General features: G+C 40.3%; 1 protein-coding gene across 1 annotated transcript; it reads right to left on the bottom strand.

Annotated features, from left to right (window-relative positions):
* Positions 1 to 11,398: 11,398 nt before the first annotated feature.
* On the bottom strand, positions 11,399 to 12,364 carry LOC112852670 (olfactory receptor 7D4-like). Its single transcript, XM_025916199.2, has one exon. It carries the CDS (start codon positions 12,335 to 12,337, stop codon positions 11,399 to 11,401), a length of 939 nt encoding a protein of 312 aa, XP_025771984.1. The 5' UTR covers positions 12,338 to 12,364.
* Between the last annotated feature and the right edge of the window lie 2,622 nt (positions 12,365 to 14,986).

The following is a 14,986-nucleotide window of genomic DNA, read 5'->3' on the forward strand; positions in this document are numbered from 1 at the left end:
GTTTATTTATTTATTCTGAGAGACACACAGAGAGAGAACAAGCAGAGGAGGGGCAGAGAGAAGGAGAGACAGGATCCCAAGTAGGCTCTACACTATTAGCACAGAGCCCATTGTGGGGCTTGAACTCACGAACTGCAAGATCATGACCTGAGCTGAGATCGAGAGACTCTTAACTGACTGTGCCACCCAGGTGCCCCTTTTATTTAAATAGATTTCTGAGTTCCACCTCCAAGTTTCTGTCTCAATGTGTCTGGTTTTGGGCCTGATAATTTGGATTTTTCACAACCTCTAAATTTTGCTGGTCTCTAGGACACTATTTTGAGAATAGTTGCCCTAGGGTAGTTTCAAAATGTAAGCTTTATCAAAAGTATCACCTTGGGCTCTTGTTAATGTATAACTTTCCACCCTATTCCACACATACATAGTCAATATCTCCAGGGGAAGAGGCTGAGAATGTACTTTGAAAAAAATTTACAACAATTTTACTTTACTTTATTTTTATTTATATTTTATTGTAGAGATAGATACAAATATATAGGTAGAGATATGTATCTCTACAATATGTATATCTCCACAATATGTATATAATAACATTTTCCATTTTAAGAATTTTTAAGTGTGCAAGTCTGTAGCATTAAGAACATTCACAATGTTGTACAACCATCACCACTATCCATTTCCAGAACTTTACCATCATTTCCAAGAGCACACTGTCCCCATTAAACAAATTCCACATTCCCCCTCTCCCAACCATTGAAAACCCCTATTCTACTTTCTGTCTCTATGACTTTGCCCTTTCTAGGTACCTCATATAAGTGGACTCATAAAGTGCTTATCCTTTTGTGTCTGACTTATCTCACTTAGCATGTTTTCAAGATTCAACCATGTTGCACCATGTATCAGAATTTCATTCCTTAAGGCTGAATAATATTTCATTGTATGTATATATCCAATTTTGTTTATCTATTCATCTGTTTTCATCCTTCGGCTATTGTGATTAATGCTGGGATGAACTTCAGCAAGAATCTATTTGAGTTTCTGCCTTAAATTTTAGGGGGCATATACCTGGAATTGATGGATCTTAAGAATTTACTATTTTTTAAATGTATTTATTTATTTTGAAAGAGAGAGAGAGAGAGCACGAATGGGGGAGGAACAGAGACAGAGGGGGAGAGACAGAATCCCAAGTGGGATGTACACTGTCAGCATAAAGCCCAACGTGGGACTCGAACCCATGAACCACAAGATCATGACCTGAGCAGAAATCAAGAGCCTTAAGTGACTGAGCCACCCAGGTGTCTTGAGTTTTATTTCTTTTCTGCAGAATTCTATTTTATTTCTATTGGAAATTCCAACATTGCACCCGGACATTGGAATACACAGGATAAAAAAGATAAATGAAGTGTAACCTCCCCCCAAAATTTAGAAGGGGAGGGGATTCAAAGTTCAGGTGGACGTTTTTAAGAGGCAGCCATTCATAAAATAATCATACAAATAATTATTTAGTAACACTAGTGGTGAATGTGGTGGATGGCAGAGTGTCCATGAGAACATATATCTGGTGGAGACGGTGTACCCGAGAACTAAGGGTTATGGGCAGGATTCAGCCAGGCAACAGCTTGTCTAACTCCTGACATTCACAGCAGAATCTTCTCATTCTTCCCTTACAAGTAGTTGGTCTGTACCACCATCCCTGCAGACCCATGATCGCCAGACCAGTACATTTCACCTCCAAGATAATAGTGCCTATGGGGTGCTCTGCAGGCCCTTCAACATCTTCCCAAGATATTTTCTCCTCCCTAAAATGTTGCTTTTCTCTTATCCCATCTCTTTGAAAGCTAACAGAATAAACTTCTGCACTCAGGGAATGGTTTTGCTCCAGTGTTCTCCATGGGGCTGATTTTGACCCTTCTGGAACAATTTCTGGTTATCCCAACACAGTGCTGGCATCTCGTGGCTGAAGGCCAGGGATGCTGTTAAACATCATGTGATATACAGAACAGTCCCCTGTGGCAAATAATCAGGCCAAAAATGTCAATATTGTGGAGACTGAGAAACCCTGGTCTAGACAAGTGTTGAGAAGTAATATTAAAATTCTTATCTAAAAAATCTCAACCATTCTCTTTATTATTTAATGATATTGAAATGTTATGTAAAACAAATCTCGATTTTTCATTTTTGTCTTAGGCTGCTTGACGTTTTGCATTGTGGTTAGATTTAAATGACATAAGATGTACCATTTTGATTATCTTCAAGTGTACATTCTGTGCACTTGGCATCCATATCTCTCCAGAATGTTTTCATCCTCCCAAATTGAAACTCTGTCCCTGTTAACACTAACCCTCTATCTCCTCCCTTCTTCCAACCCCTGGAAACCACCATTTTACTTTCTGTCTCTGTGAGTTTGACTCCTCTTGGTACCTCATATGAGTAGAATCATATACAATGTATCCATTTGCAACGTCTCCATTTTGAAATTCTCAACTTTCAAAACTTGAACTTCTGATGTCCACTTTTCTTCCAAATATGCTCCGTCCACAGCTCTCCCTGTCTCGATGGATACACTTCTGTTCTTTCATTGTTCAGGCCCCAAACCCTGAAACCCATCTTGGCTCCTCTTTATCTCATCCCCGTATCCTGACTGACAACAAGTCATCTTGGCTCTTCCTTCTAATCATAGTTCCAGGGAGCACTTCTCAACACACTGTCACCTCTCTGCTCCTAGCTAACTATACATATTTCACCTGGTTTACTGCAGTCATCTCCAAGCAGACTTTCTCACACCCTGCAATCCACTCTCAACCAGGCAGCTGGAATGATCTGTGAAATCATGTCATATAGTGTCCTTTGTCTGCCCCAAACCCTGCTATGACTCCTCACATCGAATAGGGAAAGGGTTACGATAGGCATGGAGAGATAAGGGACCGTCAGGGAGGCAGGATGCAGCTACAAATGGGAGGCTGAAGAAGCAGCAGTGGCAGTGAAGTTCAGGGGGAAGAAAGAGGATAAGGTAAACTTGTTCCAGAACTGCCCAGGCTAGGCGGCATGCGTGGATTCTCACAAACTTTCTGATAAGGTCCCAATAAAAAGCCAGGGACAGAAATCCTCAGTGGCAACCCAATTGGGACCCCACACTTTCAGTAAATTCTATCACTTTGCTCTGTTGTCCACAGATTCATTCTTCGACTCTGTGAGACAAGGACCAGAGCCTCTCCCACCCTCCTGTAACAACATCACTCAGAACAAATAAAGGGGAAAGTCCTTGAAAGGCAGGGAAAGCCTCAGCTAATCAGCCCTGGATACCTGTCCTTCTCTTGCACTATGGCTCCATCACTCCTCCAGCCGTGTCCTCCCCGGGCAACCTCCTACCTTAAGGGCTTTGTATTAAACTTTCCATCTGTTCGGGGCATGTTTCCACAAGACGTGCATTCACCTTCTTCACAATGTAACGTACTCATTGAGGTTTATTAAGAACACGTTTTTTATTGTGACAACACGTTCTCCCCATACACCTGTACCTGTTTATCCTTGTGGTAGTTGAGCCTAAAATATGACTGACACAGTAAAAAATCAGTAAACAAATAAATGTTCTAAAGGGGCTCCTAGTAACATTGTTTCCTGACCCCAGTTGATTGGCCCAAGGTGGAAAGAGAACATATTTGTGCGGATTAGAATTATTTCCTGGGATTTTCTTTCTTTCTTTCTTTTTTTCTTTTCTTTTCTTCCTTCCTTCCTTCCTTCCTTCCTTCCTTCCTTCCTTCCTTCCTTCCTTCCTTCCTTCCTTCCTTCCTTCCTTCCTTCCTTCCTTTCTTTCTTTCTTTCTTTCTTTCTTTCTTTCTTTCTTTCTTTCTTTCTTTCTTTCTTTCTTTCTTTCTTTCTTTCTTTCTTTCTTTCTTTCTTTCTTTCTTTCTTTCTTTCTTTCTTTCTTTCTGTCATCTGAGTAACCAAAGTAATTCCAGTTCTGAAAAATGCAGCTATGAGGTGTGAGAGGTGAGAACTGCTGATCTCCATGTCTGTTTCCACTTGAAAGTAGCCAGTTTGAGAAAATAAAGCCGATAGTCTGAAAGGAAATCCTCATGGTGTTTGAGCCCCAGTGTTTAGTTGTGCCAGTGCCCAGCTGACCCGCCTCTCAGCTATGTTCAGATGAATCAGAGAATTCTCTTCTGTAACTTGTGGCCCAAGCACACCTGTCTAGTGCAGCCTTATCTTTACATGAGACAGGATCATGAGGTGATAATATCCACTGAAAATCAGCAAGGAGTGCTGTGACAGACCCTCCACCTTCCAGCTCAAGGCCTTATCAAGCAGTCATCGGCAAATTGTAACTCACACACATCTCCTGTGGTAAGTTGAATAATAGCCTCTCAAAGATGTCCATGTACTATTCTGCAGAAGCTGTGAATGTGCTACTTTAGATGGCAAAAGGCACTTTGGGAGTGTCATTTAGTTAAGGATCTTGAGATAGGAAATGTACTCCGAATTATCTGGGTCGGCACGATGTAATCCTCAAGGTCCTAGGAAGAGCAAGCAGGAGGGCTAGAGGGAGATTTCAAGATGTCGTACTTTGTGTTTTGAAACTGGAAGTAGGATCCATGAGCCAACGAAGGCAGGGGGGCTCTAGAATTTAGACAGGCAAGGAAAAGGACTTTCTCAGGCACCTCCAAAAGGAAAGCAATCCTGCTGATACATTTTAGACTTTTGACCTCCAGAATGTAAAATAATAAATTGTGTCATTTGAAACTACTAGACTTATGGCAACGCAAAACAGATTCAATAGGAAATTAATATACCTCTCTTCCAAAATTTGCCTATCTTATTGCCACTGGCTAGGTCAGGTACCCATTATCTCTCTCCTTGACCATTTCAACTGTCTCCTAACTGATCCCTGTGGCTCCAATTCTCCCACTCAGAGTAATCCTAAGGTCCTCATATGATACCTTTGAATACAGCATGTTTTGGTTCTCAAATGATTACAAAATCCTTACTATGTCAAGTTTGACTCTCAATGGTCTGTCTTCCATCTACATTTACAGGCTTATTACTTTCTTTTTTCTTTTTATTTTATTTTTTTTCAACTTTATTTATTTTTGGGACAGAGAGAGACAGCATGAACGGGCGAGGGGCAGAGAGAGAGGGAGACACAGAATCGGAAACAGGCTCCAGGCTCTGAGCCATCAGCCCAGAGCCCGACGCGGGGCTCGAACTCATGGACCGCGAGATCGTGACCTGGCTGAAGTCGGACGCTTAACCGACTGCGCCACCCAGGCGCCCCTTCTTTTTTCTTTTTAAAAAAATATTTACTTATTTATTTTTGGAGAGAGACAACATAAGTGGTAGAGTGAAAGAGAGGGAATCTTTTTTTTCTTATGTTTGTAAGATAATTTTTTAAAAATTTACATCCAAGTTAGTATATAGTACAACAATTTCAAGAGTAGATTCCTTAATGCCCCTTACCCATTTAGCCAATCCCCCCTCCCACAACCTCTCCAGCAACCCTCTGTGTGTTCTCCATATTTAAGAGCACTTATGTTTTGTCCCCTTCCCTGTTTTTATATTACTTTTGCTTCCCTTCCCTTATGTTCATCTGTTTTGTATCTTAAAGCCCTCATATGAGTGAAGTCATATATTTGTCTTTCTCTGACTAATTTCACTTAGCATAATACCCTCTAGTTCCATCCATGGAGTTGCAAATGGCAAGATTTCATTCTTTTTGATTGCCGAGTAATACTCCATTGTATATATATATACACATCTTATCCATTCATCCATCGATGGACATTGGGCTCTTTCCATACTTTGGTTATTGTTGATAGTGCTGGTATAAACATTGGGTTGCATGTGCCCCTTCAAAACAGCACTACTGTATCCGTTGGATAAATAGTGCAATTGCTGGGTCGTAGGGTAGTTCTATTTTTAATTTTTTTGACGAACCTCCACACTGTTTTCCAGAGTGGCTGTACCAGTTTGCATTCCCACCAGTAGTGCAAAAAATACCCTCTTTCTCCGCATCCTCGCCAACCTCTGTTGTTGCCTGAGTTGTTAATGTAAGCCATTCTGACAGTTATGAGGTGATATCTCATTTGTGGTTTTGATTTGTATTTACCTGATGATGAGTGATGTTGAACATCTTTTCATGTGTCTGTTAGCCATCTGGATGTCTTCTTTCAAAAAGTGTCTGTTCATGTCTTTTGCCCATTTATTCACTGGATTAGTTGTTTTTTGGGTGTTGAGTTTGATAAGTTCTTTATAGATTTTGGCTCTAACTCTTTATCTGATATGTCGTTTGCAAATATCTTCTCCCATTCCATCGGTTGCCTTTTAGTTTTGCTGATTGTTTCCTTCACTGTGCAGAAGCTTTTTATCTTGATGAGGTCCCAATAGTTCATTTTTGCTTTTGTTTCCTTTGCCTCTGGAGACATATTAAGAAGTTGCTGCGGCCAAGGTCAAAGAGGTTTTTACCTGCTTTCTCCTCTAGGATTTTGATGGCTTCCTGTCTTAGATTTAGGTCTTTCATCCATTTTGAGTTTATTTTTGTGTATGGTGCAAGAAAGTGGTCCAAGTTCATTTTTCTGCATGTTGCTGTCCAGTTTTCCCAGTGCCACTTGCTGAAGAGACTGTCTTTATTCCATTGGATATTCTTTCCTGCTTTGTCAAAGATTAGTTACCCATACATTTGAGGGTCCATTTCTCTATTCTGTTCCATTGATCTGAGGGTCTCTTCTTGTGCCAGTACCATACTGTCTTGATGATTACAGCTTTGTAATACATCCTGAAGTCTGGGATTGTGATGCCTCCAGCTTTGGTTTTCTTTTTCAGGATTGCTTTGGCTATTTGGGGTCTTTTGTGGTTCCCTACAAATTTTAGGATTGTTTGTTCTAGCTCTGTGAAGAATGCTGGTGTTATTTTGATGCGTATTGCATTGAATATGTAGATTGCTTTGAGTAGTATCAACATTTTAACAATATTTGTTTTCCTATCCAGGAGCATGGAATAGTTTTCCTTTTTTTTTTTTTTTTTTTTTTGTGTGTGTGTGTGTGTGTGTGTGTCTTCTTCAATTTCTTTCATAAGCTTTCTATAGTTTTCAGTGTAGAGATTTTTCACCTCTTTGGTTAGATTTATTCCTAGGTATTTTATTGTTTTTGGTGGAAAGAGAGAGAATCTTAAGTAGGGTCTAGACCTACCAGGGGTTTGATTCCAACACCTGAGATGATGACACTGAGGTCATGATCTGAGCTGAAATCAAGAGTCAGATGCTTAACTGAGTAAGCCACCCAGGCACCCCCAGGCTTATTCCCAATAACTCAGCCATTAAATTCTATATATATTCCTAAAATACTTCATTCTTGCATGTCTGTTAAATGTCACCCAATCCTATTATCCAGTTAAATTTCTACTTGTTATTCATCATGTAAGCATATATTTTCCTATAGAAGTTTTCCCTGAATACAAAGTGTTGCAAATTGTGGAAAAACTGGACCTTCATGCATTCCTGGTGGGAATGTACATTGGGCAGTCACTTGGGAAAACAGTTTGGCAGTTGCTTAAAAGCTTAAAGATAAACTTACCATATGACCCAGCATGTCCAACCCTAGGTATCTACCCAAGAGAAATAAAAACACACGTTGACACAAACACATGTGCTCAAGTACCCACAGCAGCATTATTTATAATGACACGAAACTGGAAATGTCCAAATGTGTGCCAACGGACAAGTAGATTAAAAAATTAGTACATCCACACATTTGAATACTGTTCTGCAATTAAAAGAAACAAAACGTTGATACATAGTTCCACATGGATGACTCTGAAAAAACATACGCTGAGTAGAAGACCAATACAAAAGACTACACATTGTATGATTGCATCTATATAAGATATCTAGTAAAGCAAATTAATAGAGACAGTCATAAGTGATTTCCTAAGATTGAGGTGGGAGTCAATAGTAACTGCAAATGGGCACAAGGGAATGTTATGAGGTAACGGAAATATTCTAAAAGTGGATTGCAGTAATAATCACATAATTCTACAAATTTACTAAAATCATTGAATTTACATTATCATTGGGTAAATTTTGTATATGTAAATCATGCCTCAAAAATTATTTTAAAAAAATTGAAAGAGTTTTCTTGGAATTATTCAGGATGGCTTCAAAACTTTTACCTTTGGGGGCGCCTGGGTGGCGCAGTCGGTTGAGCGTCCGACTTCAGCCAGGTCACGATCTCGCGGTCCGTGAGTTCGAGCCCCGCATCAGGCTCTGGGCTGATGGCTCAGAGCCTGGAGCCTGTTTCCGATTCTGTGTCTCCCTCTCTCTCTGCCCCTCCCCCGTTCATGCTCTGTCTATCTCTGTCCCAAAAAAAAAAATAAATAAAAAAAAACTTTTACCTTTGTTTTCAAAACGATCTATGACACACCACATTATGCTCACCACTGTGTATTGCAACCTTTTGGACCCCTCCTCAATTTGGACACAGCAGCCAATAAATTCACATTGGTGTCAACTTAATGGAATCAAAGTGAATTGGAGTTACATCAAATAAGCCTTTCCTCTCTAACAGATTATAATTTCAGAGTAATTTTGCAGTCCTATGTTCCCAATGATTAGTTTCCTTTTTTTTTTCCCTCCAGAAGTTTGAACTCCTTTCAGGATATGGTGTTGTACATTATAGCTTTACCACCTGTCTTAGCTTGGATTCTCAGAGAAGCAGATGCTTAGCCAAGGGTTTATGTGCAAGCACTTTATTGGAAAGAACAAGGAACATGGAACATGGGTGAGAGGAGAAGTGATACATGGAAGAAAATACATTAGGGGCGCCTGGGTGACTCAGTTGGTTGAGTGTCCGACTTCGGCTCAGGTCATCATCTCATGGTTTGTGGGTTCGAGCCCCGTGCTGGGCTCTGGGCTGACAGCTCAGAGCCTGGAGTCTGCTTCAGATTCTGTGTCTCCCTCTCTCTCTGCCCCTCCCCCGCTCATGCTCTGTCTCTCTCTGCCTCTCAAAAATAAAGAAACGTAATAAAAAAATTTTTTTAAAAAGAAGAAAATACATTAGAATTAAGTTTATGTTCAGTCTGCTACCACAGGGAAGGAGCAGAATTTCATCCTGTGGGGCAATTCCGGAAAGTGGTACAAAACACAAACCTCAGAATTATCCAGTCTAGTGTGTGAAAGACATGCCATACCCTATAGGTCTCCATGAAGGGCTGTCTTTGTGTGGGCATAATTCTCTGTCACTTCCACCACGGCCTAGTGGGGAAAGTTGGTTCTGGCTAGGGCTGTCATTTGGCAGTCATGCAGTGGACATGGTGAGGGGTCCCAGGGAAGAAATGGGAGAGAAATGTGGGAGAAATGTTGATAGCGTCTACTAGTCCATCTTTCACTGACACTCAGTGAAAGTGAGTGTTTCTATCCACGTTATTCCCCCAAAGTGAGTTATGTTCTGAACACGTTCCACGTGTGTAATTACCATTCCTGATGGCACCCCCAGAGAGTCCCAGAAACCACACTAGAAAATAACTTTTATTCTATTGTCTTCACTATTGTATGTTTTAGGATCTTAGAGGGTATATCTTATTTATTTATTTATTTATTTATTTATTTATTTATTTATTTATTTAGAGGGTATATCTTAAAATTGCATATATGGGAAATAAAAGTCAAATGAAAGAAGGAAAGGAAGAAAAGGAGGAAAGATGGAAAGATCACAAAGAATGAAGCAACATCTCAGAGTTTTCCAAGGCAGGATATTACTATGAACATGATCATAGAAATCTAGATTCTGATTTTGAAGTTGAAAATCACATCACTATTCTTATACAAAGTAGGATGGAAACTCCATGTCAGTTAGCCAGGTCCTACCCAATTCCATCTTATTCTCCTCTTTTGAAAAGTGGGGTGAATGAGAGGAAATGTCTCCACACACGTTTTCTTTTTTTTTTTTTAACTTTTTTTTAACGTTTATTTATTTTTGAGACAGAGAGAGACAGAGCATGAACGGGGGAGGGGCAGAGAGAGAGGGAGACACAGAATCGGAAGTGTGCTCCAGGCTCTGAGCCATCAGCCGAGAGCCCGACGCGGGGCTCGAACCCATGGACTGTGAGATCGTGACCTGAGCTGAAGTCAGACGCTCAACCGACTGAGCCACCCAGGCGCCCCTCCACACACGTTTTCAAGATGACATAAAGTCATACATGCGAAGGAAAAGGCACAGTTTTGAGAAGGTAAGCACTTTTGAATGACCACATAGGATTTCATTCCATTTCTTGTGGGGAAAACAAGCAAACAAACAAAAGGTGAAGAGCCTTTCATGAAGATGATGCCAAAGGCAAAGAAGGAAGCCCCTGCTGTTCCCAGAGCCGAAGCCAAAGCAAAGGTTTTGAAAGCCAAGAAAACAGTGATGAAAGGCGTCCATAGTCATAAAAAAAAAAAAAAAAAAAATCCACATGTCACTTACTTTCTGACCGCCCAAGACACTGCATCTCCTAAGGCAGCCCAAATATCCCTGGAAGAGAGCCCCTAAGAGACACAAGCGGACACTATGCCATCATCAAGTTTCCCTGACTACTGAGTCAGCCATGAAGAAAATAGAAGACAACAACACACTTGTGGTCATTGTGGATGTCAAGGCCAACAAGCACCAGAACAAACAGGCTGTGAAGAAGCTCTATGACATTGATGTGGCCAGGGCCAACACTCTGATCAGGCCAAATGGAGAAAAGAAAGCATATGTTCAACTGGTTCCTGACTATGACACCTTGCAGTTGCCAACAAATTGGGATTTTCTAAACTAAGTCCAGCTGGGACACCTGGGTGGCTCGGTTGAGCGGATGACTTCAGCTCAGGTCATAAGCTCATGGTTCATGGGTTAAAACCCCACATTGGGCTCTGTACTGTCAGCTCAGTGCCTGGAGCCTGCGTCAGATTCTGTCTTCCTCTCTCTCTGCCCCTCCCCCGCTTGTGCTCTGTCTCTCAAAAATAAATAAACATTAAAAAAATTAAAAAAATAAACTAAGTCCAGCTGGCTAAATATAAGTTTTTTCACCATTAAAAAAAAATTGAGGTGAAGAACATCAACATTTTAGAGCATTATTCTTGCAGCAAACACAGCAACGTTTGATATGACAAGTCCTTCAAGCCTGAAGTTAGAAATCTTAAGAATGGCTGCAAGAAAGCTGATCAAACATGGAAATTTATCGACAGCATATGGAGAAGCAAAGTCCAAAAGGTTTTATGGAGGAGTTGTTGAGGAGAGACTAATACAAAAACAAACAGAAGGGAAGTCATGGGTGCTTTGGGAATAGAATAAATCAAACATGTTCATTAGAGGAGAAAAAGAGACAGATTTAATCTCACATTTGCTTTTGGGACCTACAATGTCCACGTGGCTTCAAAGCTAGTGGCCCATCATGGCCATGAGGTTGCTCTGCTGAGGAATCTTTGCAGGGCCCCCTTCACATCCTTGTTCCTCAAGCTGTAGATGAAGGGGTTCAACATGGGGGTCACCACAGTGTACATCACTGAGGCAATTGAACTTCTGTGGGAAGTATGGGTCACAGCAGAAGTGAGGTAGACCCCCAGGCTTGTCCCATAGAACAGACAGACCACAGAGAGGTGAGACCCACAAGTGGAAAATGCTTTATACTTGCCCTCACTGGACGACATCCTCATTAAGGAGGAGACAATCTGAGAGTATGAGAAGAGGATCCCAGTGAGAGGAAACACACACAGCAGTGCAGTGGCAACATACAAGCAGATGTTACTGATGAGGGTGTCAGAGCAGGCTGCTTTAAGAATCTGAGCCAGTTCACAGAAGAAATGTGGAATTTCAGTGCCTGTACAGAAGGTTAGCCGCCTCACCAGTAGAATATGAATCAAGGAGACCCAGAAAAGGGTGAGCCAACAACTCAGAACCAGGAGGACACAGAGTCGTGGGTTCATGATGACTGTGTAGTGTAGGGGGTGGCAGATGGCCACAAACCGGTCATAGGCCATCACAGTCAGGAGGAAATCGTCCATTCCAGCAAAAATCATAAAAAAATACACTTGAATGAGGCATTCTATATAGGAAATGCCTTTGCTGCATTCCTGGATGTTCACCAGCATCTTTGGGACAGTGGTGGAGATGAAACAAATGTCAACAAAGGACAGGTTGGAGAGGAAGAAGTACATGGGGGTGTGGAGGTGAGAGTCAGAGCTGACAGCCAGGATGATGAGCAGGTTTCCAAGCACAGTGACCAGATACATGGATAGGAACATGCCAAAGAGGAGAGGCTGCAGTTCTGGATCATCTGAGAGACCCTGGAGGAGGAATACTGATACTTCTGTCTGGTTTTCTGCTTCCATGTATCTGGTGTGTTTGCTGGAGAAGGAGGCAAAAGCAGCCTTCAGTGAAGAGTCAACTGACACCTCCTAGTCATCACTTTTTTGCATGGATATCCTTTTTGCATCCATTCTACACGGATATCCTTCACTCTCAATCAGTCCTTCCAAATCTAATGATTCACTCATTGAAGTCATAGCCCAAATCCATTTAAATGTATGCAATCACTCAGACTATCTTTAACTTATCAGAAATCTTTCTCATTGTATCTCCTACTCACTGGTTCTAATTCTATTCAAATCTATGGATATAAACCAATTTCTTCCTTGATATGATCTTCCAAAATCATTGAAGACAAATAAGGTCTTCTCTTTGATAACCTCCATAACTGCCCTTATTCTAAAAACCCTAAAATAGTGATTAAGATAGGTTTTCAACTCAAACACCCTTGACTTTGTGATCTGATGTGTCCTGTTATTGTCACAGTTAACTCTGTCTTTTTTTTTTCCCTAAAAATGTGGTTACTGCTATTACTTTCTTTATGATGATTCAAAATGCTTTTGTGCACCAAAAGTCAAAATGATGTCAAAAATGATAACTATTTTTTATTAATCTATTCCTTTTATGACAATTGTTTATTGATATATAACTGTCATAAAAATCATTATAGACCTATGATTTAAAAAAAGGAATCTTGAGTCAGACCTTCTAGAATAAAACTTTGGTGCACCAGTCTACTTTCTGTGTGACCTTGACAGAGTTAATTAAAATCATGAGACTACAGATACCTCAGTTTACAATGAGAGTAGTAAATTTCCCTGCTTTACAAGCCTGGTCAGTGAATTAAACAAGATAATGCATGTTATGTTTCTATTGTGGTTTTTGTGACATACAGTGGACACTTGACAAATATGAGCTTCTGTTCTTAGTATCACAAGAACTTTGTCATTTATGGTTATCATTTATCAATATTCTACTCAGACTGGGCAGCCATCAAAGATGGAATTCTAATCATTAAAAAAAAATTTTTTAAGTTTATTTACTTATTTTAAGAGAGAGAGAGCACATGCCTGGGAAAGGGAGAGGGAGAATCCCAAGCAGGTTTTGCATGGTCAGTGCAGTCTGTTGGGGACTGGCACTCATGAGCCATGAGATCATGACCTGAGCTGAAATCAAGAGTCGGATAGCTTAACTGACTGAGCCACCAAGGTCCCCCAGAATTCTGATCATGATAAGCACATCAGGTCTGGTAGTTCTGCTGACCACCATGTAGCACTTCTAGTTAATGAAGAGTCTATACCTCCCTCTTTCAGATATCACCTGTCAGGTGGATTCCACCACAAGGGAGGCAAAGCATATGGACTACATAAATAAGGGGGGGGGAAATCACAAAACCACTAAAATGAAATACAAAGCATGTGTGAGTGTGTGTGCTCCTGTGTACATGCTCACAAGTGAGATGTGTTGTATTAAGATCAGAGGAGTTAATTGCCAAAAATGATTGATTTATTGATTGATTGAAAAATATTCAAAGCAAAAAAAAAAAAGAAAAGAAAAATATTCAAAGCTTCTATAAATTGAAGCATCCTAAAAATTGAGAATATATGTTTATTTCCTCTGTGATAGAAAAAATTTCAATATTATTAGTGTCTATAGAATGTTAATTAATGAAAAGGAAAAAGGGATGTCTGGGTGGCTCAGTCAGTTGAGAATCTGACTTTGCCTCAGGTCAGGATTTCCAGGTTCGTGAGTACATCAGCTGTCTGTGCTGACAGCTCAGAGCCTAGAGCCTTCTTCGGATTCTGTGTCTCCCTCCCTCTCTGTCTTTCCCCCGCTCGTGCTCTGTCTCTGTCTCTTTCAAGAAATTAAATCAACATTAAAAATTTTTTAATTAAAAAATTTTAGTTAAAAGGAAAACAGAATTACTGGGGACCAATTTACCCCAGGAGATGGGTAGGAAAGACTTCTCTGAAATATGAATATCTGAGCTGCAAGAGGAAAGATGGGTAAATGTTAAAAGGGAAATTAGGTAAGGCCACAAATTTGGGGTGGAAAGAATAGAATTTGCACTTTCTCCGTGGTTGGGTGAGGTTGGTAATGGAAAGGATTTGAGAAGTCAGTAAGATGGAGGGCAGACAGTGAGGGTCAGGAGGGACAGAGTGTGTGAGGAGCACATGTGGAGAAAGCATCCTGTACGATTCCTTATTGTGGCCATCATGTTAATAATTTTATATATTTTTTTAGCGGGTCAGAAATTAAGACTGTTTCTGCTCACTTGTCTTTGCAGGGATTTACAATGTGTCTGCATATGGCAGGTGTTCAATACATGCAAATGTTAGATGTGTAATAAAGATTGAGACCAAAAGCATCAACAATAATGCAGAAAAATAATATAATAATATAATGAATAGTGCAAATTCATAATATACCTGAATGTAGATACACAATAGAATAGCAGAGTAAATACAGTGCATTCGTATCTATTTAAAAGGGTAACACACCATGAGCAAGTCATACCTATTCTAGGAATGGAAAGATGGTTTAACGCTAGGATGTTTGAAAATACAATTCATCACAAATACAGGGAAATTAAGAGGAATTATAACCATAATCGCCATAGAAAATAAATTTGAGGAAATGTAGCAGCTATTTTCATGGTTGGCAGCCAGGAC

The sequence above is a fragment of the Puma concolor genome, chromosome A2 (assembly GCF_028749965.1).
Source record: "Puma concolor isolate L17-30 chromosome A2, mPumCon1.1.hap2, whole genome shotgun sequence".
Classification (NCBI taxonomy): domain Eukaryota; kingdom Metazoa; phylum Chordata; class Mammalia; order Carnivora; family Felidae; genus Puma; species Puma concolor.